The sequence below is a fragment of the Myotis yumanensis genome, unplaced genomic scaffold (assembly GCF_028538775.1).
Source record: "Myotis yumanensis isolate MYYU_CA2020_CCGP unplaced genomic scaffold, mMyoYum1.0.hap1 SCAF_10, whole genome shotgun sequence".
NCBI lineage: Eukaryota > Metazoa > Chordata > Mammalia > Chiroptera > Vespertilionidae > Myotis > Myotis yumanensis.
The window spans coordinates 45039273-45066447 of record NW_027223761.1 but is presented as its reverse complement, the minus strand read 5'-3'; the positions used below and the strand labels follow the sequence as shown (position 1 = coordinate 45066447).

Sequence of the window (27175 nt, the reverse complement as noted above, 5' to 3'; positions counted from 1 at the left end):
CTTTACCTCCTCCTCTTACCTCTTCTGCAACCCTTCTTGCATTTTTTCTTTCTTTCCTCTCTCCTGTCCTTGTGTGCCCCACTCCTTCCTCTTCTCTTCCCTCTCTCCACCCTCCCTCTCTCCTTGCTTCCAATAATTATTTGGGCCCCTGCTGTGTACCAGGCATGGTGCGGGGATCAAAGATGTGTGCTGCAGGAGCTAATGGGCTAGGGAGCAATGACCCGCAGTGGTCATCATGTCGTGGGACCACTGACAAGGCAGTTTCACACCCACAGCCACCTGACACACTCTCTCAGCAGCATGAGAGAGGTCTTCCAGAGATCATGGACATTTTCCAGAAGAAGAAATTGAGGCTCAGAGGTAACTGGTGCTCCTAAGATTTGGAAACTGCCTCCTAGCCATCCTCCTGACAGCTCTTCAAGGGGGTTAATTTTCCTCTTCCTGTTTTCTTGAAGAGGAACCAGAGCAAGAGAGGTTACCTGACTTGCTTCAGCAGGGGCCAGAGGCAGGGCCTAGCCTGGAGCCCACTTGGTCCCGTTTCTCTGTGGCTTGGTCTTGGGCACTGCCATGCCCCCGGGGGGTCCTGGGTGTGAGGCCAGGTGGGGGTGCCCTGCTCTGTGTGTGGAGGCCCAGGCTGGTGCTGGAGGCTTCAGAGGACTGTGAGGTGTCTGCACGCATCTTAATGGCTAACCCCCTGTGACCCAGGTCTCTGTCCTCAGCAGGAGGGTGTGACTCTTTCCCACATCCATGTCCCCCTGACCATTGAGGTGAGACTTTTCTCCCGGCAGGAAGTCAGGAGCCTCCTCTCCTTCATTCTTCCTGTGCTGCTTCGCCATCAGGGTGACTCAGCCCCTCAGCTCGCCTATCTGTGACTTGGTCCCCTGCGGCCATGGGTTGTCAGCAGGGTGAGGACACCATGAGCAGCCAGGCATCTCTTGGAGACCCTGTTCTTGGAGGCAGGACCTTTTCCGTGACTCCCCCTGCTCTGCATCTAACTCACTGGGGGACCTTGGAGACGTTGGGCAATTGTCTTCACCTTTCAGGACCTTAGTTTTCCCATCTGTAGACTGGAGCTATTAATTCTTAACATTTTCAGGACTCTTCTTGTGTTTACTGAGTTCACTGGGCAGGGTGGGAGGTGTGGCCTGGCTACACTCCACCCAACCATAGCCCTGCTCCCCTGTCAGTTTTTCCTGTAGCCCCAGTTGGCCTCCCTCTCCCTCCCAGGCAGGTTTCCCGAGTAATTTGGAAGAGAAGGGTAAAAATCAATAATGGGCTGTACCTTGCCTTGTTCCATGAGCAGTGGGACTCTGCTTTATCTCGGACTTGGACGAGGAAATGGCAAATATCCAATACTCTAAGGATTAGGAGTCATCACATCCATCCCTGGGCCTGGATTTGCATCCCCACATGAAAGCGACAATGGGAATTACTCAGAAACTGCCACTCCCCTTTAGGAACTTTGGGGTCAAGGGGGAAAAACAAATACCCGGATAGGACTCTTTATAGGCAGGTAGTATGCTGACTGCTCCAACAAGGTGCTCTGGGAGCAAACATAGATCCATTCTACAAATGTTGACTGAATGCCAGGGCTGGGGCTTCAAGATGAATGGCTCCACTCTGTCCCCAAAAGATTTAGAGCAGAGTAGGTGATTGTCATGCAGGGTGACATGTGCTGTGAGAGGCTAAGGAGGAGTCCCAACCCAGTCCGGGCAGGCAACATGGTGAGGAAAGCTTTCCTGGGAAGGAGGTGGCATTGGGGCCAGTGAGTTTCATCTGGAAGGATGAGGAGGCCAAGTGGGTGGGATTGGGGACGTCATTCCTGGCCGAGGGTGCAGAATGTGCAAAGGCTGGGAGGCGTGAAGCAACATGCGGCCTGCGGGTTGGGCAGGGGATGCTGGGTGAGCCTTAAGAGGTAAACACAGGCCAGTCATCAGCAGCCTGGAATGTCAAGCTAAGGAGCGAGGCTTTTCTCCTGAGTGGAAAGTGACTCAGGGAGGAGTGTGAGGAGGGGCGAGATGGGAGCATATTTTCATTTCAGAGGGGGGCCTTTGGCCGTGGCAAGGAGAGTGGATGGGAAGAGCAGGCCTGGAAGCAAGGAGACCTGTGAGGAGGTGGAGGAGGAGGAGCCTGAGAGAAGGTGAGCTCTGAAGGAAGTCTGTGGAGAGGATGGAACTGAGAAACATGAATAAGGAGGTGGAGCCATTTAGCTGAGTGGTTGGGTGTCTGGCATGTGTCAGGAGTTACATGTATGATCTCATTTGGTTCTCCCAATGATCCGATCCTATTAATGTAGGGACTGCTGTTCCCATGTCACAGATGAGAAAACAGACTAGGAAAGATTAAGTAATTTGTCCACTGCCATTTAGCCAACAAGCTTCGGAACCCAGGCCCGTCTGCCCACGAAGTCCCTCTGCTGCTCTATGCTCTCACGCAGAGGGAGGGGGCTTGTCTGGCTCACAGTTGGCCTCCCCCAGCTCCCTGGTGACCCCATCCTCAAGTCGTGCCTCCCTTCTGGTTCTTGCTGTTCCTACTAACTCAGTTGGCAACACGGAGGATCAGAGTTAGATAATAGGAGGGACTTCCCGAGAAGCAGTGGGATGGAATGGATTTTCCTTTCCTACAGATGTTTATGAACATTTCTTTTCTGGTGGGGGAGGAGGGTGGGTGTGATGGGGACGCATAACCACCAGCTGTCTGTGAGCCTCGGCCCTTGTCTGCCTTGGCTGTTGTCTCTCTTGGCGGTTAAGCTCTGTGTGACCCATCTTGGCTAGAACATGGGGAAATCCTGTGGCTTTGGCCGGGGTCACTTGTGGGGCTGCTGGGAACAGAAGTGTTGAGCCTGACACACCGTCTATGATCCCCGGTTCTAGGCCGGCCTCTGGGCTTCAGTCTTCTCTCCATGGCTGTCTTCCTTCCAAGCGTGGGCCTCCTTGCCCAAGATTGAAGCATGGGTTCAGTGGTCCTGAGTTGTGGGCTGGCTACACCTCAGCGCTGCGGCAATGGAAGAACACAGGCTGGGGTCAGCGTGCCCTGGGTGGCTTCCTGGAACTGCTGCCAGCAAGACCATATTGACCATCTAATGAGGCCTGCAGGGGGGAGGGGGGAGGAAAGGGGGCAGCAGCTTGGCAAGGGTCCAGGCTTCAAGTTGAGGAAGATGGTAGAAACGCTTCTTCTACATAGAAGGGGTGGGGGGGAGGGGAGGGATGGAAGTGGGAGATGGGAATCTGAAAGTCTTCTGTTTAGAGCCGGTAGTTGACTTGGGGAGGGTGGTCTCATGGCACAGGGAGAAGGTGTGGCTTATGAAGAGAGGATAGTTAGGGACAGCTGGGGCCTTGGAGAGCACCGATGGCCATGGCTGAAGGTGGAGAGAGGAGGGAGGACGCAGGGCAGGCTGTGGAGCCAAAGAAACAGGGAATGACCAGCAGAGGAGGAGGAGGTGGGGAAAGACCCCTTGGATTTAGCCAGAGGGCACTTACTGTTGACTTGGTGAGGGGTCTGGGCAGAGTGGAGTGGCGAGGACAAAGCCAGGGGCAGAGGAGAGGGGGAAGACCCTGTTTTTCCTCGTGCCTGGAGCTGGGCTGAGCCTCTTGGAGGAAGGGTGAGGCCCTGGGTGGTGGGGAGAGCCCAGCAGGGTTTGGGGACCTGGGGCGTGAGGCTCAGCTGAGGGCTGGGAGGGACATTTTGGGAGTGTGAGCTGGTCACAGGGGAGGCATGTCTGTGCTGACTTCTGAAAGAAAGTCTTGGGAAGGCTTCTTGGAGGAGGTGCCCTCTGAGCTGGGTCCTGGGCGTGAGGAAGGCTTAGGTGTTTTAGACAGAAGGAAGAGCCCATGCCAAGGTGCAGATGGTGGGTGCAGGCACTCGAGTGTGAGGGCCGAGGCTGCCGATGGAGATGGTAGCCCTGGCGCGAGGGCCGTGGGGGCTGGGGTGGTGGGTTTCCAGGCACTTTCTCACTCGTTTATTTATACCCAGGTGGCTCTGTTCTCCACTGGGGGAGCTCCTTGTGGCTCGGTGTGATTTCTGTTTCCTGTTTGCTGGTCATTATTCACCTCTGGGTCTGGGCCATAGGAGATGTCTAGCAGGGATTTATTGACCGGACTGTACTCCTTCCTCCCTTCTTGCCTCCGCTATCAGCCTAGGGACTCCCTAGTTGCTGAAATTAGGTCTTTCCCATTGGGGATCCTAAGGATGGAAGCCATGCTTTCCACATTAGCCTGCATGCTGGGGGGTCTCCTCCATCAGATTGGGAAGTCTGGGAGGGGCAGGGGTGTACCACCCCTATTAGAATTGGGTTCCTGCGAGTGCAGCCTGTTCTCCCCCATGAGGCAGACTTCTGCAGGTGGGAGCCCTGTCTCCTCACCAGAATGGGGGCTCCTGAGGCCCAGCATGTCTCCAGCACAATCCCTGGGATTAGACCAGGCATTATCCCTGATGGTTCCTAGGCATCCTCCCTCCTGCCCGCCCTCCTATGTGCAGGAGAGATCCTGCCCCAGGGGTGGCTTGTGTCCTAGTAGGGTATGTAGAACAGGGGGTGGGGCAGGACAGGATGGCTGCCTTTGAGAGGGGAACAAAGGACTCTGTTGTCCCAACCCCCGCTCCCCCTCCCTCAAGGAGCTCTGGCAGGGTCATCTCTCTGGAGACAGGCCTCCTCCTTCCTGGGGCTGGCCTTTGGTCCCACTTTAGAGGAACTGCTTGTTCCATCCCAGGAGACCTGGTGCCAGACAAGGCCCCCAGGAGGCCAAGGCCCAGGGACTGGACCAGCTAGGTCCCTGGAGTTCTATATGACTGAAGTCATCACAGCTACTGAGCAGCTTTCCCTCGGCCTATGTCTGGGCTGGGCCTGGCTGAGAACACAGCCAGTCCAGTGGGGCCCGCTGTACCTGGAGAGGGATCTGTCTGTCGGTCTAAAGCAGCGGTTCTCAACCTGTGGGTCAGGACCCTTTCACAGGGGTCGCCTAAGACCATCAGAAAACACATATATAATTACATATTGTTTTTGTGATTGATCACTATGCTTTAATTATGTTCAATTTGTAACAATGAAATTGGGGGTCACCACAACATGAGGAACTGTATTAAAGGGCCGCGGCATTAGGAAGGTTGAGAACCACTGGGAGAGTGTGGAGCAAGGCGGGGTGCTGTGGCTGATGTCAGGCCAGCAGGAGGCAGGACTCTGCACTCAAGGTCTGAGCTGCTCAGTGGCCATGCAGGGTGTAGCTTCTCTCTCTGGGTGCACCCAGAGGCCCAGAAACTGGATGGGGCAGGAGGCCCCTCCCCTTCTGGCCCTTAGCCCCTAGGTGTGCTCAGAAAGAAAAGGAGCATACTGCTTCCTTTTGCAGCTCTCTCCCCCGCCCCCCGCCCCTTCTCCTAGCCTGCGCAATCAATGGCCATCCGTATGTTTTGGAAAAGGACGATGGGAGAGGGTAGGGAGTGGACAGCTGGGATGCACCATCTCAGGAAGGTCCCAGAGTTATGCCTTAATGCTTACTCATTGCCGTGTGACATTGGGCACGGCATTTATCTTCTCTGGGTCTTGCATAAGGCCCCTTTCCTGTGTTCTGTTAGTGTGTTTTGGGGTGACCTTTCTTCTGGAGGACCAGAAGTGGGGGAGTGGGCAGCTCAGGCCTCTGTCACAGACCTGGGGGCTGAGACTGCCAGGTTGCTGGGCCTGGGTGATATGGGTGGTGCTTTCTCCAAGTCCTCACCTCAGCAGCCTCCCACCTCTCTAAGCACCTGCATTCTCTCTGCCCAGGCTGTTCGCTCCTCACGGACACCCTCCCCTGGGTGTCCGCAGGCTCCTCTGTGATCTGATTAGCATAGATTAGAGGTTGATTAGAATACTGGGTAGGCTCTAGCAAAAACCAGATTTCCTGGTTTCAAATGCCAGTCCTGCCCCTTATCAACTGGCTGACCTGCCCTGATGACTTAACTCTTTCTCTGCTGCAGCTCCCTGGTCTGCAAAATGGGGTAGTAATAGTGCCTGCACAGTAGGTTGCTGAGAGGATTAAATGAGTTAAATAACATGTTGTGCCCGCCCCCCCTTTCTGGCACTGGCCCACCTCTCTGTGTGGGTCTTGGTTATTTGCACACGTGTGGATGTCCTCTCTGTGAGGCCAAGGGCACCTCGCCTGGGTCTGTTGTCCCTAGCACCTGTGCGGGCCCGGCATGGCACTGAGCTCCATAAATATTTGTTTAGTGAACGAAGGAGGCTGAATGTAGGTATTTCACTGGGAAAAGATATACTTGGCGGGCGGGGGCGAGGGGGGAGGCAATATTGTTGGTGAAAACAATGGGACATCATTGATGACGCTGAAATGTCTAAAGGTGGCCCTGAGCCACAGGCATTAGGTTATTCTTTGTGACCCAAAGGGTGGAGGTCACTAGATGAAGGGCTTTCTCTTGCTGGGAGAAGGTGTTTTCTGAAAGCCAGAGCTACCTGGAAAGGGGATTGCTGGCTCATTCTAGCCTCAGTGTCTTTGTTCCTGCTGCTCCCCCCTCCCACCTAGAATGCCATCCTCACTTCTCTCTGCTTGTCCAAATCCTATTTCCTAAATAAGTGCCCTATCCATGGAGCGTCCTTTCCTGGCCCTCAGAGGGTGGGCTAAATTCACCACACCATTGCCATCCTCAGACATTACTGAGCCTTTTCTGGGTCTGGGCAGTGGTACCGGAGAATGGGTAGTTCCTGGTTAGGATGGACATCTGGATCTGGCTACAGTCTATCCAGTGTGGTTTGACCTGGCATGAGGAGGGGACCATGGCTTCCGATGACCCACTGTTGATCAAGGAGCTCTTTATGCAGCTGGAGAGCACAGAATTCCCATTGGCTTCCACTGGGCAAGTACCCAGACCCACCTAATTACTGGGGACAGAGTTCTGGGCATTGCATCCAGCAGGCTGAGGTCATAATCAGCTAATTAAACCACCCAAGAATTGCTCCTTGGCCAGAGGAGTAGAGGGAAAGGGGGTGGGGGACGATGAGGCTCAGAACAGATGTGAGAATGAGAGGGAAGCTATGCAAGGGGGGTTCAGACCCTGGGCCTGTTGTGCACAGCTGGAAGGGTAGCAGGTTGGGGGTAGGGGAGCAAGGAGAGAGATAAATGGGCAGATGAGAGAAGGTCCCATATAGAGACATCACCAAAGTGACATGACTCAGGGGTAGGGGTTCTGACCTGGGAGACAGGACCCCATTTCTCCACTGTCCCTGTGATACCATGGAAGAGCTGCTTTTCTCCTTTGGGCCTCAGTTTCTCCATGTATCAATCTGGAAGTAGGGGAGGCATTGGCCCAGAAGGTGTCTAGGAACTTTACTTTTTTTTTTTTTTTTTTTAACACAATATATTTTTATTGATTTCAGAGAGGGAGGGAGAGGGAGAGAGAGAGAGAGAGATAGAAACATCAACGATGAGAGAGAGAGTCATTGATTGGCTGCCGTCTGCATACCCCACACTGGGGATCGAGCCCACAACTCAGTCATGTGCCTTGACAGGGAATCAAGCCATAACCTTCTGGTTCATAGGTCGACGCTCAACCACTGAACTGTGCTGTCCAGGAAGAACTTTCCTTCTTGATTCTAGAGCTAGAAGGGGAGAGGGCGTTAACAGCAGCTGTGCTCTAGCGTGGCCTCTAGCATCCCTGTCCTCTGGAAGGAGCAGACTGTATACCGGTCTGATCCAGCCTGAAATTGAGTTGCTGTAGGTTCATCAGAAGGCAACACTGTGGTGGCAGCAGGCAAGCCCTCGGCCTCGGTCATACCCTTATCCCTGCCCGGTCCTCATGATGGTCCTAGCAAATTAGGGTTCTCAGTGAGCGATTATTTGAGCCTGCACAGTGTCTTTTCCAACAGTCCAGTAATTTCTCAAGTAGCACCCCCATGTGTGTGGAGATGGGGCTCCCTGAAGCTAGAGCCACGAGGTTTGGAGTATGGATTTTAGTCAGACAGACTTGGCTTTGCTGTCCAGCAATATTGCTCGCTATCTCCAGGACCTTGGGTGAAGGTATTAAAGTGTCTGGGAGCAGAGAGGGTAAGGACTTGATCAAAAGTCATTGTTATTATTCAAGACCTGGAGTGGATCTCAGCTTTTCTGTCTCTGCCCCCCTCTCTCCAGCCCGTCCTGGACTGTGCACACAGCTGAGTGTGTGGGGGTGGGGAGGGGGTTGACCTGGGCCCGAGGAGCCACTCACGTGATGGCAGGAAAGGGAAGTGAGATTGCCCAGGGTGGGAGGGGTGGACCAGAGTGGTGCTGGGGCAGCCTGGGGCACCGCCCTTTCGGCCCCTCACCCATGGCTGATTCTCTAGGAGGAAGTGGGGAGAACTTAGGGTGCAGGAAGCTAGGAGCATGGGTGGGCGTTGTGGAAGGCCCGAGGCCTCCCTCCCTTAGCTCCTGCCCCCAGGTGCCAGTGAGGAGCCCAGATCCTGGTTTTCTGCCAGGGAAACCAGCAGATCCCTGTTTCACACACTCAGACAACAACCCTTCCTGCTTCCCAGCCCCTAGCAGGAGGCACCTCTTGGAGCTGGGGCTCTTGGGAAGCATCTCGCCTGCCTGCCCAGGTCTGAGGTCTGCCCAGGTCTGCAGAGGTCAGGAGGAGAGGCAGCAAAGGCAGGGACGAAAGCCACCTTCCCTCCCCCAACTTCTCCCCAAAGCTCTGGGCTGTGACAGCCAGGGCCTCTGACTCTGAGGAAGCTGGTTACATAACTCAGCACGACTCCCAGCTTCCCTCTTTCATTTCTCCCCAGAGGGGCCACCGAGGAGGTGCAGCTCTGCTGGGAATTCCTGGGCCCGAGAGGTCCCTGTGACCATCCCCTTGCTTGGGGTGATGGTAGGTGCTGCCCGTACCATTTCGGGAGGAAAGCTGTGTGCACTACCTTGGTGCAGGCCACTGGCGCTGTCTCCACGCACTGCCCCGTTTCCCACACTCCTGGGAGCAGACCACAAAGGGGAGAAGCCTCAGTGGAGGAAACAGGCAGAGTCCTGAGATAATTTGCCTGCAAAGTGCCCCCAGAGGGGCGCTTCTCTGAAGCCAGAGGAACAAATAGCCAGCATTTTTCAGTTTGTTCCAGTCAAGTGCACAAATACTTCTCAGTGTTTGTTGGGTGCCAGGCCTGTCTCTGAAGCCGTCTGTGGCATCCAGTGAGTGTTTGGGCCCGGACAGAGGAACTGGGGGCAGGTTCATGAGGAGACACTGGGCTCAGCAAACTCACCATTGGAAACCTGGGTCCGTCCCAGTAGCATGCCTCTCTGTTAGTGGGAAGCTGATTGAAGGAGCAGTCTGCTCCTGTCTCCACTTAAGACCATGCCCTTTCTCGTAGGGTGGGGTTTGGCCCTCCTGGGTCCTGGGGTTGGCAGGGAGCATCTAACAAAGAACACCCGCACCCCACCCTACAGGCCAGGGGTTTCAGGGTTGGCTTATACCCTTTCTGTTCAGCCACCGCTGCCCTCCCAGGGAGGTGTCCGTGAACAAATACTTCTGTGAGTATCTGCCATATTGCAGGCCCTGGGTTGGGCACCTGAGGTATGAAGAGGAAACTGACAAGTCTTGGCCCTCGGCTGCTCATGTCTTTTGGGGGAGAAGAACTGGATCATCACCGCCCACTCTACGAAGTGGGGCAATGGGAATCAGTTTATACCAGACAGAGCAAGCCCAGTGGGTAAGGGTCAGAGGCAGCCCCACAGAAGGGAGCCCGCTTTGGAGGTGAGCCAGAGCAGACACTTGTCTTGGTGGGGTTTGTGACCGATGTTTTCAGCCAGGACTGACTTGCTTCATCAGATACTTGAGCACCTACTATGTGCCAGGCAGCGTCAGGCACTTGCTTCATCTGCTGTTAGTAAGCGGTGTCCTAGATCTGCAGACTTCTTGAGGCCACAACATCTAGGGCGGCGGTTCTCAACCTGTGGGTCGCGACCCCTTTGGGGGTCGAATGACCCTTTCACAGGGTTCGCCTAAGACCACCGGAAAACACATATATAATTACATATTGTTTCTGTGATTAATCACTATGCTTTAATTATGTTTAATTTGTGACAATGAGATTGGGGGTCATCACAACATGAGGAACTATATTTAAAGGTCGCGGCATTAGGAAGGTTGAGAACCACTGATCTAGGGTTAAAGTGGAAGTTCTGCCACATGGCATCCAGTGCATGTTTGGACTCGGACGGAGGAACTGGGGGCAGGTTTATGAGGAGACACTGAGCTCAGCAAACTCACCATTGGAAACCTGGGTCCGTCCAGGTCTCCTCTGGTTGGTGGAGGGCAGGGGAGCAAAGGCTTCTCGCTGGCCTGAGAGACCCTGCGGAGGTCTGATGACTGTTTCCAGGTGAAAAACGACATGAAATAGCCGGGAAACCATGAGTATGAGAAACAGCTCCAGGCGTGGGGCTGTGGGGACATGTGTGCTGTCTCTGCACCTCAGAGGGCCCAGGGCGGTGCAGATAAGCATAGATTGCCTTCTTTCCATCCACCCCCCCGCCCCCCCCCCCCCCCCATTAGTAGCTTTGTGTCTGTGGTGAGTTCAGCCTCTGGGCATACATTTCCATGCTTTCTCTGTTCTATCTGTGCTAATAAAAGCGCCCAGCACATTAGTAGGCTGATTTTATTATGGGTCTATTTAGCCCCAGGCCAGTGGAAGAAATCTGGAAGCATTTTAAAATTCAGTAAGAATAATTTTTTGCAATCGTTTTTTTTTTAATATCCAAAAAATGACAAAAATGATCACATGGCATAACCAAGTGGTTAATATGCACATACTCATTTCTCATGTTATTTAGAGTGCTGACTTCAGCATCAGCAACTCAGCATGGGTACTTGAAACAACCCAGCCATCTCTGATGTTCACCATTTTGCAGAGTCGATTTTGCAAAAGGAAAAAAAAAAGTAAACGTTTTTAATAGGAAGAACTTTCAAACACAGAACCATGACCCAGTCCCAGACTGAGCCCTGACCCTGAACGCAGACTGACCTGGCTCTCTCCAGCCTCAGCTTCCTGTGGAGTGTAGAGCTGGGGGAGGGGTGTATGTTCAGGGAGCTCTGTACAGAAGAGAAATCCTAATCCTAACCCTTGGGGTACCCACCCTGATGTGATGGATACGTGTCCCCATCACCAAAGTGTTTTTCTTCTCTCCATTCCATGGCTACCAGCTCAGTCCAACCCCCACTTCTGGCCTGCACTATCGCAGTCATGTATTCTGGCTGCTGTCCCTCTGCTCAGTCTAAACCAGTGATGGCGAACCTTTTGAGCTCAGTGTGTCAGCATTTTGAAAAACCCTAACTTAACTCTGGTGCCGTGTCACATATATAGACATTTTTTGATCTTTGCAACCATAGTAAAACAAAGACATATTTTTGATATTTATTTTATATATTTAAATGCCATTTAACAAAGAAAAATCAACCCAAAAAAATGAGTTTGCACACACGTGTCATAGGTTCGCCATCACTGGTCTAAACCCTCCAAACCCTCCTCTTGTTCTGAAATTCACATCTGACCCTGTTCTTCCCCAGCTTAAAACCCGATCAGCTGCTCCCCATTTCTTATAGGACAGTCCACATTCTTCAGGTGGCCCTGGGGGCCCTTCATGGTCTGTGCCAGACTCCTTCCCACACGCCTTTCCCAGCTCTTCCAACCACACAGCCAACCCTCTGGCTACACGGACTTTTTGGATGTTCCTCCACAGCCTCTGTACTTTCCACACTTCTGTGCCTTTGTGTGAGCCAGTCTCTTTGTCTGGCATGCCTTCCTCCCCGACTGATGAAATCTCCCTTATATTTTAAGGTTCAACTTTATGTCAACACCGTTCAATTGGACATGGTGTACTGGGCACCTGCTGTGTGCTTGGGCATGGCGCCTTCCCTTGACTCTTCCCTCCCTGCCCGGGCACCCCTCCTCCACGCTCCTTCGCGGCCTTGCAGGCTTCCAGCCTCCATGATGGTCCGTTGTATTGTAGCTGGCTGTTAACATCCCAGTTTCCTGTGCCAGAGGGCAGATGTGTGTTTGATACCTCTTGGACCCCAGCAACTGATAGGGGCCTCAGATCAGCGGGGGGCCAGAATTGGTTGGGGAAGTGAGTCAGAGAAGATTCCCTGGAGGAAGTAGCCCTGAGCTGCTGACCCAAAGGAGAAGCGCCCTATCTCTCTTTTCACTTCCTTCCTTGCCTTGGTGCTGAAAGAGAACAGCTGAAACTGGGGAAAGGGAAATGTATACATTTTCAATTAGGGGTTGGGAATGCCTAGCCTGGAGATGATTCCATGAGGCGTATACCCCCTCCCCCCTCCCTCCCTCTTTCCTTCCACACACATTTTCCGGACCGCTAGGACGAGAAGAAGGAATGTCCTCAGGAGCCTCTTCTGTCTGTTGGGCTGGAGGCAGGGCCTTTGTGAAGGCGGGTTGTGCTCAGATCGCCTCTGGGCCCTTCCTCCAGCCTAGAGGCGGGTTCACCATGAGGCTGGTGCGGCTGCAGCTTCAGGCCCTTCACGCTCCAGGGCCCTTTCCAAGGCCCAGCAATGCGTCTGCATGCCCAGGGGTTTTGTGAAATGTGCAAAAGGGAGATTTTTTTTTTAAAGCTTTTTTTAAAAAGGGGGCTTCCAAACTCTATGAGCTTCAGGCCCATTCAAGCCTGGACCTGTGCCTGCTCTGGCTGGTGGAGCTTTGTGCCAGGACGTTGGTGCCACGTTGTTGCATGACAGGTCTCATCCCACCGAGTGGACCTGGTCATCGGTTGGCGCCCTCCCTGCTGAGCCAGTTCTGTGTCAGGCCCAGCTCACAGCTCCTGCTCGCTGTGCAAATAAGAGCCCGACCGGAAAAGGCCTCTCTGCCCTCAATCTTACTCATCTGCTAAGTGGACATAATACCTACCCAAAAGGGCTGTGGGAAGGTTTAGATAACCGACCGGAGATAAAGCTGCCTGGGACAGCCCCAGGCTTGTCGTGGGAGCTCAGTAAATGGTGGGAACCAGATGGAGATGGCGCAGGGGAGCCCACCCCTTCCACTGGTACGGAGCCCGTCCGCCTGTGGATTCACCTGTGCTGTGCCTGATGCTGGCGGCTGGGGATCCAGCTGGGGGTGCGTGGGGGTGGTAAGATGTGCTAAGAGGGTAAAAGTGTTTATAAGCTGTGAAGTTCAGCTCCCTGGGAAGGCGCAGGCCCTTTCGTGGGAGAAGGGCAGGATGGAAGTCCGGACTGACTTTCCTGCTCCTGGGCTGGGGTTGGGCGTTGGGGGTGAGTGAGGAGCCTGACCTGTCAGTGAAGTCCAGGGGTGGCTGGAGTGGGGGATGGGGTGGGGAGGGTGGGTGGTAGACTGAGCTGACCTTTTCTGCTTCCCCCTGCAGTGTTGGGGAGGGTTACTGAGTGGTGGTTGCCTCCTGTCCCTCCCAACCTAGTGCCCCCTTCATGATGGGGAGGGAGGAGACTGGAGTGGGGGCGCTACGAGGAAAGAACATGGGCTTTGGGGTCAGGCCAAATTTCAGATCCCACGCCCATGACTTGTTATGCCTGTGAACATGAGCCAGTTATGCAATCTCCCTGAAACTCAGTTTTCTCATCTTTAGAATGGGGATGATAGCATTCTCTCTCTACCCCAGGGTTGTAATAAGGCTCAAAGGAGATAATGTAGGGCTTAGCACAGTGCCTGGCACAAAAAGTTGCTCAATAAATGTTGATTGTCCTTTTTTTTTCCTGTCCCAGGACCCTCATCAACCTGTCTTGCACTTTACTCTTTACCCACATTTGGACTGTGGGCTCCCTGGGGGCAGGGGTTATGTCTTGTTCTTCCATCATTATGCCCCCAGCTCTGGCACAGTACCTTTGAAACACTTTGAATTGGTTGGTGAGAAATTGCACTGGCCCGAAGAAAAGATAGAAACTCACTGTGCACCTACTGTGTGCTCCTGCTGAGGCCTACTCTGTGGTCTCTGCACTGCGGAACTCAAATGGCCCTTGTGACTTGCTGCAGAAGGGACTTTGTTTTCTTTTTTCTTAGCACCCCTGAATGAATCATTATGTAGTCAGCATCGTCCCCACTGGAATGCACGCGCCTCTGGAGCTGTGTTTCCACGTCCCAGTGCCTGGTACAGGAGGCCTGTATACATTTTTGTTGAACGAATGGCTGTCCTTTCCTTTCCTTTCCCTTCTCTGAAGTCAGGCCTGGTGTCCCGTCCAGCCCAGCCATTTTCTAGTTGAGGCAAGTCACCCTGCCACTTGCAGCTTCAGTGTGTCCTTCTTTAAAATGAGGAAAATAATGGTCCCAGACAATCAAGTGCTCAGCTGTGCCTGGAACAAGGTAGGCGCCCAGTCACGTCAGCTGCTGTTTTCCCAATGATCTCGGAAGTGTCCTTCCAGTTCTGACCTTCAGTGACCTCACTGCCTCTGGCTAGGAGGAGACTGGGGAGAACATTCCTTTCCTCCGACCCTCTCTGCCGGCCTCACAATGGATTTGGAGCTCTGTGCAAACTGTTTATGTTTCCCCAGCAGAGTTTATTACCCAGCCCGGCCTTCTGCAATTAATTACAAGCAGAGCAAATAACTTGTCCCTGGGAGGCTGGGCTTGGCATAAACAGTTATATCTAGCCAGGGGCCAGCCCAGGCGCGAGGCTCTTCCCTCCAGCTCTTGGAACAGACTGGGATTGGAGGGTTGGGTGGGGTTGAGGGCCAAAGAGAAGTGCTTTTCCTGGACTCCTCCTTAGCCCTTGAGGGGCTGGTACACGTTCTCTTTGAATCTTCCTAATTGCCCCATAAGTAGTCCCTGTTTGCAGGTGAGGAAATCAAGGATCAGCTAAATGAAACAACTTGCTCCAAGCCACACAGCTTGCAGGGGATGCAGGAGGGAAGGTTCACATGGTGGCTGTGTCGAAAAACAGACTAAAGAAGATGGCTAGAAATTGGGAAATCACCGAGGGATTGTTCATTCATTCATTCCTTTTGCTGTGGGCAGTGGGCAGGGCACCAGGTGTTCCGCTGGTGGGGTCAGACTGGACCTGGGTTCAGCAACCTCAGTACGTATTTGGGTTCTGGCTAGGAAAAAATTCAGAGCCAAGATTCAAACTATAAGAGAACATTTATTTGGAAAATCACAGAGGTAGAAGGAGCAATTTATGGGAGAAAAATGGGCTTAGAAAACAAGTTATAGAGGTAAAGGAAGGGCTCAAGTAGCTTGGGAGGAAGCTAATGTAACTCGCCTGGGGGAAGGAGAGGGGGAAGGCAAAAGCACAGGTGGGACAGTGCGGGACAGTGCGGGACAGTGCAGGACAGTGTGCTGGGTCCTCTGGCCTAAGAATTTTAGGGGTGGAGGTTTTAGGGGAGCTCCCCAGGGAAGATCTCAATAGAACATTCAGCAGCTTTCCAGGTGTGTCCTTTCAGGGTCAGGTCTCCACTGATTGATTGGTCAGCACCAAGGCAGGGGGTCATTATTCAATGCAGCTGGTCCTGAGGTCAGCCATGGGGTCGCTGGTCTGGTTTCCTGCTTTTCTGGGCCTGGAGCTGAAATATAACTGAGGCCTAAATGTTATCTCTAGGGAGGAAAGATGAGAGGCTCCCAACTGTGACCAGGCCCTGGCTGGTTTTTCTCAGTGCGTAGAGCATTGGCCTGTGGACTGAAGGGTCCCAGGTTCGATTCCAGTCAAGGCCACATGCCCGGGTTGCGGACTTGATCCCCAGTGGGGGGCATGCAGGAGGCAGCCAATCAATGATGCTCTCTCATCATTAATGTTTCTATCCCTCTCCCTCTCCCTCACCCTCTCCCTCTCCCTCTCCCTCTCCCTCTCCCTCTCCCTCTCCCTCTCTCTCTGAAATCAATCCTATAAAATAAAAGGCTAATATGCAAATTGACTGAACAGCAGAACGACCGGTTGCTATGATACACACTGACCATCAGGGGGCAGACGCTCAATGCAGGAGCTGCCCCTGGTGGTCAGTGCGCTCCCACAGGGGGAGTGCTGGCGAGCGTAGCGGTGGTGGCGGGAGCCTCTCCCACCTCCGCAGCAGCACTAAGGTTGTCTGACTGCCGGCTTAGGCCTGTTCTCTGTGGGGAGCGGGCCTAAACCACCAGTCAGACATCCCCCAGGGGCTCCTGGACTGCAAGAGGGCATAGGCTGGGCTGAGGGACACCCCCCTCTGAATGCAAAAATTTCGTGCACCGGGCCTCTAGTAAAAATATATTAAAAAAAAAACAAAACAAAAACAAAGAAGACTGTGTGACCAGTGATTTGCTAGGGAGGAAAGGTCCCACCCTGCAATTGTCCTTTGCTGGGCACCTGGGCTTTCCACCCTGGTGACCTTCAGTACCTGGCCCATCGTCCTCACTCTGTTCATGTCTGTCTAACTGCCCACCACAGTCTGTTCATGCATTTATTTATTCATCACATATTTGCTGGGCCCTGTCATGTGTGAAGGGGGCTGAGGAGGCAGTGGTGGCTGAGATTCTTTGCCAGATACTCCCTTAGGATGGTCCCAGAAACAGGCTAATGTGTAGCAGAAGGCAGGTTCTTGGAGGCCTAGGAAGGGGGTGGCCTCTGTGGGTCGCTAGTGTCATCGTCACACCATCCTGCGCAAAGGGATGGCTGGGGAGTAGTCTTCAACAGGAAGGGCCCTCCCTCTAAGGCCAGCCCATTCCTCCTAACTTAGAACCTGGAATTCTCAGTCCTTGAGCCCCTGCCTTTGGGCAGAGAAGGCTCAGAGAAGGTTTGGCTCCAGATTACACAGCAGGAAGGCTTAGTGGGACTTTCTGGCAAGGGGCTTTTCCCAGTGCCTCTACGTCTGAGAGGGCAAATGACTGGCAGGGGGAACCCTCACTGGCTGCCCTGATCCCATGTGCCCTCTCCCCTCCAGGGTTGAGAGTTCTGTGTTTCCTGAAGGCCCTTCGATTCTAGCAATTCCTGCTCCACTGTACAGTCTGTGTAGACCTCTGGAGCCTTCTGCTGGGGCCATCTTCCCTCTTTGCAGGGAAGAAAGCTGAGCCCAGAGAGGAAAAGGAGCAGGGAACTCCTGCCTCTGCACTCATTTTGGATATGACGTGCTTGGATCCTGGAGCCCATCTCTGTGGCTTCAGGCCATGGTGGAGATTGTGGCTCAGCCTGAGCCATTCACTCCGTGTCACCAGCACCTGGCCCAGAGCCTGGCATGTAACAGTCACTGATGCCCAGGAAAGGTGTGACTCAGGGGATGAGTGACTGGCTGGTTGGAGACAAGGACACAGGGAAGGACCCTCTAGTCCAGGAGGCGGTGGGCTCCAGTCCAAGTCACCATCTCTACCACAAACGAACCTCAGTGCTGCCTTCTGGGAAACAAGACAGAATAATAGTTCTCACTCACAGGGTCATGGTGATGATCAAAAGGCAGCAGTGTAGCTGCCTGGCTAGGGTGGCTCATTGGTTGAGCGTCAACCTATGAATTAGGACAGTGATGGTGAACCTATGACATGTGTGTCAGAGGTGACACGCGAACTCATTTTTTTGGTTGATTTTTCTTTGTTAAATGGCATTTAAATATATAAAATAAATATCAAAAATATAAGTCTTTGTTTTACTATGGTTGCAAATATCAAAAAATTTCTATATGTGACATAGCACCAGAGTTAAGTTAGGGTTTTTCAAAATGCTGACACGCCGAGCTCAAAAGGTTCGTCATCACTGAACTAGGAGGTCACGGTTCGATTCCTGCCCTGGTTTACAGGCTCAATCCCTAGTGTGGGGCATGCAGGAGGCAGCCAATCAATGATTCTCTCTCATCATTGATGTTTCTATCTCTCTCTCCCTCTCCCTTCCTCTCTGAAATCAATACAAAAATATATTTTTTTAAAGGCAACAGTGACTATTCACAGTTGCCAAAAAGTGGAAACAGATGGCCCAAAAATCCATCAGTGGTTGGACCCATGCCATGGAATAGTATTCAGTCATCACAAAGAATGAAATACTGATCCATGCTACACCAATGAACCTTGAAAACCTTGTGCTAAGTGAAAGAAGCCAGCCACAAGGGCCACATATTGTATGATTCCATTTGTATAAAATGTCCAGGATAGATACGTCCATTGACACAGAAAACCAACATTGGTGGTCGCCAGGACCTGGGGGAAAGGGAGGATGAGGAAAGAAGCTACTCAAGGGTGAGGGATTTTACTGTAGATGATAGAAATGTTTTGGAACTAGATAGAGGTGGTGGTTTTGCACGGCACTGTGAACGTACTAAATGCCACTACACTAATTATTCACTTTACAATGGTAAATTTTATGTCATGTGGATTTCACCCCAATACATTATTTTTAAAATTTGCTAATTAAAAAAAAGGCAACATCTGTGAGAAAGGGATATTGGAGATGAGATATGGGTGTTGTCATGAGGCTCCTGGGGAAAGGATGGCATGGGAGTGCCCAGCTGTGACAGGGTCAAGGTTTTGAGTGGGTGGCAGCTTGGCGGGCTGGTGAACTCCAAGGGCTTTAGAATAAGACTACCAGGGTTCATCGCTGCACGGTCTTGGACAGGTTATTTAACCCTTCTTTGTTGCAGTTTCCCCGTCTCTAAGAAGGTAATAATGAAGTTTTTATTATGGGAATCTTTATCTTTTATCGTGGAAACCTGAAAGTTTTTCTGAGGATTAAATGAGTTAATCTCTGTAACGTGTTTAGCATAGTGCTTGGCACTGTTATTTGTCCATTTACGGAGCACCCCGTGGAGGCAGGCCCCGGGCTGCGTTCTGGGGACACAGCTGTGAGCATGACTCAGGGCCTGCTCTCTGAAGCTCCCTCACATCCTGGTACAGGAGTCACACCCGCAGCACCGCCTGCCGGTGCTGCGTCTGCAGCTTCAGCTGTTAATGACAATTGTTCATCACCTCCTGCTTCTCCAGAGAGCTGCCTGAACAGGCACCGACGCCCCCAGGACTGGGCAGACCTCTTGCATGGCATTTGAAAATGCCTTGGGCTTGTGGGGACCTTAGCAAGTCCCTGGGCCTCTGTTCCCTATGTGTCTCTGGAGAGGTCAGTCGGCGCTTTCAGACCTTCAGGCCTCTGAACCATGTAGTTCACTAGCCCATGCTTGGGATAGACCTTAGTTGTGTCATGTCTGCTGAGATTTAATTTATAAAAAAGGTGGATAATCTTTGGGGGCTGGCCAGCCAGGACAGGGGTGGAGGCGGTAATCGGGGCATCCTGCCTGAGCTTCAGCCTTCAGGGACTGGGCTTCTGCCTCCCTTTGGGGGTAGCCACCCCCACTGGCATATTCATACACACTTGTGCTTAATCCACGTGACACTTGATTACTGCTTCTCTTCCTTCAGCATTTCCCGTGCCATTAACTCATCTAATTTCCGTATTTGTTAATGACACGCAAGAGTCCCTTGTGTGAACACTCCACAGTGTATTGAACCATCCCCTTATTTGGCATTTACATGATTTCCAGTTTTTGGCTCTTGTAATGGTGCTTAAATGATTAGCTTTGAAGCTACCCAATCATTTCCTGAGGGCGGGATCCTGGAAGTTGCCGAGATCCCAGGTTTGGCTGCCACCCTCCTCCTCATCCCTACATGCCTTTCTTGCTCCTAAGATGAGCTTGTTTGTGGGGGCGAGGAGGCTCCCTCCGGCTAACTCTCACTATGAGTTGTTCCCTTTATCTTTTGCCTCAGAATCAATCACTCAACAGCGCAGTAGCCCAAAACAACCACAGTCATCTTCTCGTCTCTGGTTTCTGCTCAGCTGGGCAGCTCTGGCTCAGGGGCTGGAGCCGCTGGGCGCTACAACAGGAACTGGTGGTATTATCCCTGGACCCTGGCCTCCATTCTCTCTCTTGTCTCTCTCATTGCTGTCTCTCTAATCTGGGCTCCCTTCATTTCTGACCTGGATGAATCATATCAGCTAAACCCTCAGCACTCTCTGTGTGTTCCGAGTTCTTTACATGCGTGACGTTGTTCATGTAATCCTCACAACAGCCCAAGGAAGCTGGTGCTGTGGGGAACTCTATTCCAGCTAACGAATGGCAGACGGGGAATTTGAACCCAGAGCAGTCTTGTGATTGATCCTGCTCCTTCACTGGTCTCCCTGTGTCCACTCTAGCCTCCCGGCCCTTCCATTCTCCATCCAGCGGCCAAAGTGAGCATGTGAACGTGTAACTACATCATGTCTTTTCCCTGATGCAGCCCCGTGAACATCTTCACACAAATGACAGTAAAATCACGACTCCTGAGGCTGCCTGGCGGCCAGGCCCTGCTGCCCTGCCCTCCGGGCTTCCGCTACCCACCTCCCTCGGGGCCTTCAGTGAGTTTTATCCCCCAGAGCCTTCCCATGGCAGGTTTTGTTCCACTCGCCATAATGTAACATCCTCGCCTATTTCCCCTCTCAGAGTTCATGCTGCTGCTTCTTTAGCTTCTAGTTCGGATGACACTTCTTCAGAAAGCCTTCCTGACTCCCATCCCCACCCCCACCCTGGCCTCTCGCAGCACTGAACTCCACAGCACTGATCAAACCATCTTGGACTGTTTGTTTGATGCCTGCCTTGCAGGCCGTTGTATTGCACACTTGCAGGGGATACTATTGGCATTGTGATCTGTGCCATGGCACCCCCTCTCGAGTTGCACGGGGCCCTCTTGTCTTCCTGGCCAGAAGGGAAACTTCACGTAGACAGGTTCCATTGCACGAATCTGCCCTAGTCACTCTATGTCTCTGGTGGCCAGCAGTATCTGACACACACAGTAGGTGCTCAATAAATATTTGTTGAATATTATTAGCAACAATAGAGCTAATATGTATTACTAGCTGCCAGGCACTCTGCTCCTTTAATCCTCAGAACAACCCTTTGGGTTGTCCCTTCTACAGAAAGTCAGAAACAGGCTGAGGGAGGGGGAGTCACCTGACTGGTAGCTTCTAGCGAGCAAGGGTTTCAACCAAGGCAGACTGGTTCACTGTGATAAAAAAGTGAGTGAAAGAAGGGCCCCTGTATTCTAGCAGCTGAGAGCCAGTCAGATGAGGGTTGTGAGGGAAAGCCCAGACACAACGCATCACAATAAAGCCGCTCGAACAGCAATAAGGACACATGTGGGGAGGGAGAGCGGAAGGAGAGAGAAGGCCCTGGACAGGAAGTGGATTTGCTTTGGGGCCACTCTCCCCCGTGTGTGTGTGTGTGTGTGTGTGTGTGTGTGTGTGTGTGGTCCCGCAGCTGCTCCTGAGTCCTCACCCTCGCAGTGTGTTCTGCCGGAGAAAAGGCCTCTGTTAAGGCTCTGAGGACTGGCCTGAAGGGACTGTCAGTCCCTGGTTGTCTGGGAGTCCAGAGCGGCTTCAGTGCCCACACTCCCTCCTCTGAATTCCAGGGTTTCCCACTGGACTGTGGGCTCTCTGAGGGCTAGGCCCGGACTCCCCCATCAGGCCAATTTTGTTTTATTTTTCTTCAGACCCTTGTGGCTCTGACTTTCAATAGATTGCAGCGAGGGAGCTGCTCTGCTACGTACGAAAATTTTGCTCCCCAATATTTTCTGAGTTTGCACCATCTCCTGTCTGGAGTCCAGCCCAGCCCAGAGGCCGGGTCTGGGGCTTTGGGGCTAGCGAGCAAGATCTGAGCGGATCTTGAAGGAGCAGCAGGAGTGACCAGGTGGAGCCCACATCCCCTTCCTCCTGAGCCTTTGCCCCTGTGGGTACAGAGCTGGGCAGGCCCTGGTGACTGACGGGGCCTCCCCACCTCTGTCACTCTCCCCCCAGGTCGCCCTAAGGCTTCCAGAGCCTCCAGTCCCAGCACCTTCCCAGCCTCCCTGTCCCCCCTCCAGTTCCCCCTCCCCCTCAAGGTCTCTGTTTCTATCCCCAGCTCCTTCCTCACAAGTTCAGGCTGCTGGGGATTCTGTTTTGGTTGGAGAGAGGAGGCGGAGGTGTTTGCGTGTCTGGCTCTTTCCTCCTTTCTCGTTCCTCCTCCCTTCCTCAGGCTTGCCTCTCAGGATGTTTCCTCTGTCAGCCTGGCTCTGCTCCAGCCTCTCCCCTCCTGGGCAGGCAGCAGCCGCCCTCTCCCACACGGGCTCCTGTGGGCTGTGGCTTTCCAGAGTGTCCGTTAATGCCTCTGCCCCAGAGGAGGGGTCTGCAGGGCACGGCCCTCAGGGTGGGGGCACATCGCCTCCTCCTTCCTCCATTGTTTAAACCCACATCTCCTGGGAAAGGGGGCCCACTCACAGCTGCCTCCTGCTCTGCATGGGACCGTGGGACCTCCCCCCTCTGGGCCTCGGTTTCCGGGGGGCGGGGAGCCCATGGCCAATGCGGCCCCTTGGCACAGTGTCCATTTGGTAGTACGTTTGTGCTTCTTTGCCAAGGATCTTTACTTCTGGCATGAGGGCATTGGGGAGCTGCCCCCACAGCTTGGCAGTGGCTTAGAATGTGGAATTGGCATTGCTTTCTCCCTACCCCTGCCCCCACTTCTCCAGATCCCCAGCTGAGGTCCCATCACCCGCTGGGGACCCTCACACTGACCCCCTCTCTTTCTGCCCTCCTTGGCAGAGGTTCCCAGGGTGAAGCAGACCCATGCCCTGTGGGCCTGACAGATTTCATCCTGGGCCTTAGATCCCCAGCACCATGCACTGTGCCTGGAGCGGGGTCGCAGGAGCAGCCAGGGCAGTGGAGAGGGGTGTGAGAGCGGTGAGGACGGATAAGGTGTCGAGGGAGCGCTTCTCAGAGGAGGTAGAGCTGACCCGGGGTTTTGAAAGGTGGGTAAGAGTTGCACAAATAGGCAGGTGGGAAGGGCATTCCAGGCAAAAGGAACAGCTGGTAGAAACTCTGAAACAGATGTGTGTGATCAGGGGCGTGAGGTATGTTGGGGAAGTGGCTGGAGGGGAGGCTGGAGAGAAGGATGTGGAAGGAACCTGTGATCAGGGGCGGGCACCTTGGCCTGCTGCTGTGATGCCAGCTCTTAGTCCCTTCAGCTTGGTCCCAGGCCTTTGTGCTGCAGGCCTGGGCTAGGAGGGCAGGCAGGCAGTGCAGGGGTGGGCGCTGGGGCCTGGCCAGGCCTTGGGACTAGGTAACTGTGCTGCTCCCCTGGGCCGAGCAGGTGGTGGGATTAGAACCTGTCAAGGCCAGCTGGTTACAGCAGGCTTTATCACAACATGTAAAATAGAACCAGGTTCAACTGTGGTCTCCATCATTTCCTGGCTGTGACCCTGGGAAAATTATTGACTTCTTTATACTGCGGTTTCGTCTACAATAAAGATAATAGAAGGTACCTCTCAAGATTGTTACATAAATTAAATAAGGTAACTTGTGTAACGTTTTCCTTTTCCCCTTTTCCCCTTCCTCCCTCACACTCCTCTCCTTCTTAGCAGGGCTGAGGGTAATTTAAGGACTCCCGGCATCCTCAGCCCTGATAGCTTACCCCTAAATCTCTCCTCCCATAGGCCCTGGATTGGGGATGCCCTGGTCAATATGTTTTCCTAGGGCGATGGGTCTCAGTGTCTCAGGGCCCCAGCATCAGCATCACCTTTAGAAATGCAACAGTGAGAAATGCAAACTCCCAGGCCTGCCTCAGACCTGCTGAATGGGGACTTCTGTTGGGCCCCCAGAAAGCTGGGCTTTAACTAGACTCCCAGGTGATTCTGACGCAGGTTCCAATGTAAGACAGGTGCCCGAGGGCATCTCAGTGGGAGGAGCCTGGCTTTGGGCCTGGAGTCAGAAGACACGGATGCCCAGGGGATCGACTTCCTGGTCCTGTGAGTCACACAGCGCCCTGAGCTCAGAAGGGCCTCACGATGGGTCTAAGGCTCTTCTGTCTCCATCTGGAAATCTCAACAAGGGGCCCTGCCTTTTCATTTTGCCCTGGGCCCACAAATTACGTGACGGGTCCTGGGTGCAGGTCAGCTGGGTATCCTCGGGGAAGTCACTTTCTCTCTCCCAGTCTCACTGCCCTCATCTCTACGGGGGTGGTAGTCCCCATGTTCTGGAGTAACTGTGAGGATTAAACGTGATGCCTACGTTCAGCAGTTGGCGTGGTGCCTGGCCCAGGCAGTGGAGAGTGGCTTCCTGAGGCGGTGTGCCAGCCCTGAGCACACCTCTGGGGAAACCATGGCTTAATGGGGCTTACGGCCTGGAGCAGGGAGACAGCCGGCCAGAGGTGCACACTGTGAGACGTGCTCTCGGAGTGCCTAAAGGGGGGGGCCCTGACCTAGTTGTGGGGTCACTGAAGATCTCCCTGAGGAAGTGCCTAATGGGTAAAAACCTGCGATGAAGTGAAACCAAGTGGATGTGAACTCGCGTCCGAGTGGACAGGGTTGTGCCGATGGAGGCAACGGCATTACGATGTGCTGTTTTCCTAGTTATTAATGACCGATCTTCGGGGCAGGCTGAGGTGAGATGAGTAGTCCTCGAGGGAGGAGACGGGTCACAGGGACTGAAGGCGGGCCGGGAGGCAGCCTTGGCCTCGGGGCCTCACGGCCTGGTCTTCCCTTCGGAAAGGCTCTCGGCCACAGCTGGAGTAGGAGGGGGCCTTGCCCAGACGCCTCCTGCAGCAGGGCAGGATTGTGGCTTTGCCAGCTGGTGCCTCAGGCAGGCACGTTATTAATCCTCCGGAAACCTCGGCTTCCTCTTTCGAGAAATGGGCCTCAGAACCCCCTCTCAGCAGCTGTGGTGAGGTTGACGGGAGGTGATTGCACGGAAGCCCCAGCACAGCGCCGCCCGCAGGGAGTGCTCAGGGCACCGCCTGCTTCTCTTACCCTCATGCATGTGGAAGCGGGAGCCCAGGTTTGCATCAGAAGCCCCTCACCCAGGCTTGCTTCTTGGCGGTGGTGGAGGAGTGTCCTTTTTTTTTAACTCTAAGGAAAATTAGGCTGATAATCCCTTTCCTAGAGGTGATCAGATGAGATTAAAGACTAGCCAGCTTTGGGGGCCCGGAAGCAGAGGCTAAGTGGCCATTTTTCCCGTGGGGGTCCAGCTCGGGGGCTGGCCCACCAGCTATGGAGCAGAGACGGGTGAGCAGCCCCATCTGGAGTCCTCAGTGCAGGCCTGGCTCTCAGTGGTGACAGCAGCTTTATCGTATCACAGGCTGCACTGCGCCAGGCACTTCCCATGCCTTCGTCAAGAAAGGCACGAGCGTTGCTCTCCTTTTAGAGGTGAACCAGAGTGACCCCCTATTTGCCCAAGGTCACCCAGCTAGTGAGTGGCAGACCCCAAAGCCTTAACCACTGCCCCAAACTGACTCACACTGTGGGGCCGGGGCAAGTCCTGTATTGCTCTGGGCCTCAGGGTGGAACCTGATGTTCTCTGCGGTCCCCTCAGCCCCAGTGTCCTGGGGCCTGCGTCTCTGGGAGGGCCTGCCCCCTCCTCCACTCCCCAGGTGTTGATACCACACACCCTGTCCTGCACCCAGGCTGCTGTTGCCTTTACTGTGCAGGAAATGGCCAGCTTACTCCGGCCCTCTCAGCTCCAGCCTCCCAGGCCTCCTGCCATCCCGGGCTGGCCCCGGGCCCTGCTCCCTCTCCCTTACCCACAAGGAGGAGCAGGCGTGGCCAGAACCCATGGTTTCTCCACCGCAAGTGCATGTGGCCCAGGGCTGGTGGGGCTGGAGCCCTGTGGGAGATTCCAAAGTTAGAAAGCGTTTGGTGGCCCTGGGGAACTGACCAAGGTCAGTGTGGCTGGAGGGTGTGGGGGGAGGAGCAGGGGAACATGGGAGAGGAGGTTGAGAGGGAGGGCAGGGGCCAAATGGCAAAAGGGTTTATGGGGAGCGGTTAAGGGCTTTCAGGCAGAGGAGGGACTTGATCAGGTTTGCATCTGGAATGTGACATGTCAGGTACATAGCACGTGTAGCTGTTAGTCCTGGTTGTGATGCTTCTCATTGAGTTGGTCATTTATGGTCACCCAGATACCACTTCTTACCCGCTGTGAGACCGTGGGCCAGTCACTGCCCCCGAGACCTTATTTTCATCACCAGCAATGTGAGAAGAAGGTTAAGGAGCCTTCCTCCCAGGGATTATATCAGGATTAAAGAGAGATCATGACGGGATTTCACAGAATCCCCGTTAATCCTGCAAACTGACCCACCCAGCGCAGCTGTGCAGCCAGGGCCCTTCTCACCTTCCTCCCTGGCTCACCATTTGGAGCAGGACAGGACTCCATCACCGGTTCCGGAAGGGCCCAGCCATACTGTGACCCCTTGCAGGCAGAGCTTTACTTTCCCCGGATCCCTTCCTGTCCTCAGCCTTCGCCCTGCACTGGCCGATCCCTGCCTCCTCCTCAGACTCTCCTCAGTCGGGAAACCCTGCCCCAGAGGCTCCGGCCTTAAGCGCAGAGGAGATTCCCAATTAGCCAGCGTGGTGTGGAGTGGAGGTGCAGGATCTGAGGAAGTCGCGCGCCTTCCCTGAGCCTCAGTTTCCTCTTCTGCAAAATGAGGTTGGAACTGCCCACCACAGTAGTCTCCTGCCGTCTGTAATAGATGACCACCGATGTAGAGGCCTAAACAACACACATTTATCCTTTTATGGTTCCAGAGATCAGAAGTCCTGAAGTGGGTCAGCAGGGCTGTGTTCCTTGCAGAGCTCTAGGGAAGACTCATTCCTTTGCCTTTCCTAGCATCTAGAACAGTGGTTCTCAACCTTCCTAACGCCGAGACCCTTTAATACAGTTCCTCATGTAGTGGTGACCCCCAATTTCATTGTTACAAATTGAACATAATTAAAGCATAGTGATTAATCACAAAAACAATATGTAATTATATATGTGTTTTCTGATGGTCTTAGGCGACCCCTGTGAAAGGGCCGTTCGACCCCCAAAGGGGTTGTGACCCACAGGTTGAGAACTGCTGGTCTAGATAGAAGCTGCCTGCATTCCTTGGCCCCTGGCTCCATCCTCCGTCTTAAAGCCGCAGCGTAGCACCTTCCAGTCTCTCAAAGCTTCTGTCGTCACCTCGAATTTCTCTCTCTGACCCTCCTGCCTTCCTCTTATACGGACCGCTGGGCCCACCCAGATAATGCAGGGTGGTCTCCCCATTTCCAGATCCCCAACTAAACCCCATCTGCGAAGAAGCCCCTTTTACCGTGTGAGGCAACATTCACAATTCGGGGAATTAGGACGCAGGCATGTTCATTATTCAGCCTGCAGGGTGGTTGTGAGGAGTGAATGGGACAAGGCATGTGAAAGGCTCAAACGGTGCCTGGGACATGGCACTCAGTCCCTCAACACACTTTCTTTTCCTGCCTTCTCTGGGCCTGTCTCCCCACGCACAACACGAGGCCCTGCGCATG

At 53.7% G+C, this 27175-nt stretch overlaps 1 protein-coding gene across 4 annotated transcripts in view; it reads left to right on the top strand.

Moving 5' to 3' along the window:
- Positions 1–27175, top strand: part of ARRB1 (arrestin beta 1) — a 77697-nt gene that overhangs the window by 7661 nt on the left and 42861 nt on the right. Inside the window, exon 1 of one of the 4 annotated variants that reach the window (XM_070425629.1) lies at positions 1883–2140. The exons of 2 other annotated variants lie outside the window; for them this stretch is intronic. In XM_070425629.1, coding sequence (XP_070281730.1) covers positions 2019–2140 — 122 coding nt within the window. In that variant the 5' untranslated portion in view covers positions 1883–2018. Of the gene's footprint in view, positions 1–1882; positions 2141–27175 lie in introns of those variants that run through there. One more of the 4 variants, XM_070425630.1, reaches the window with a different exon arrangement.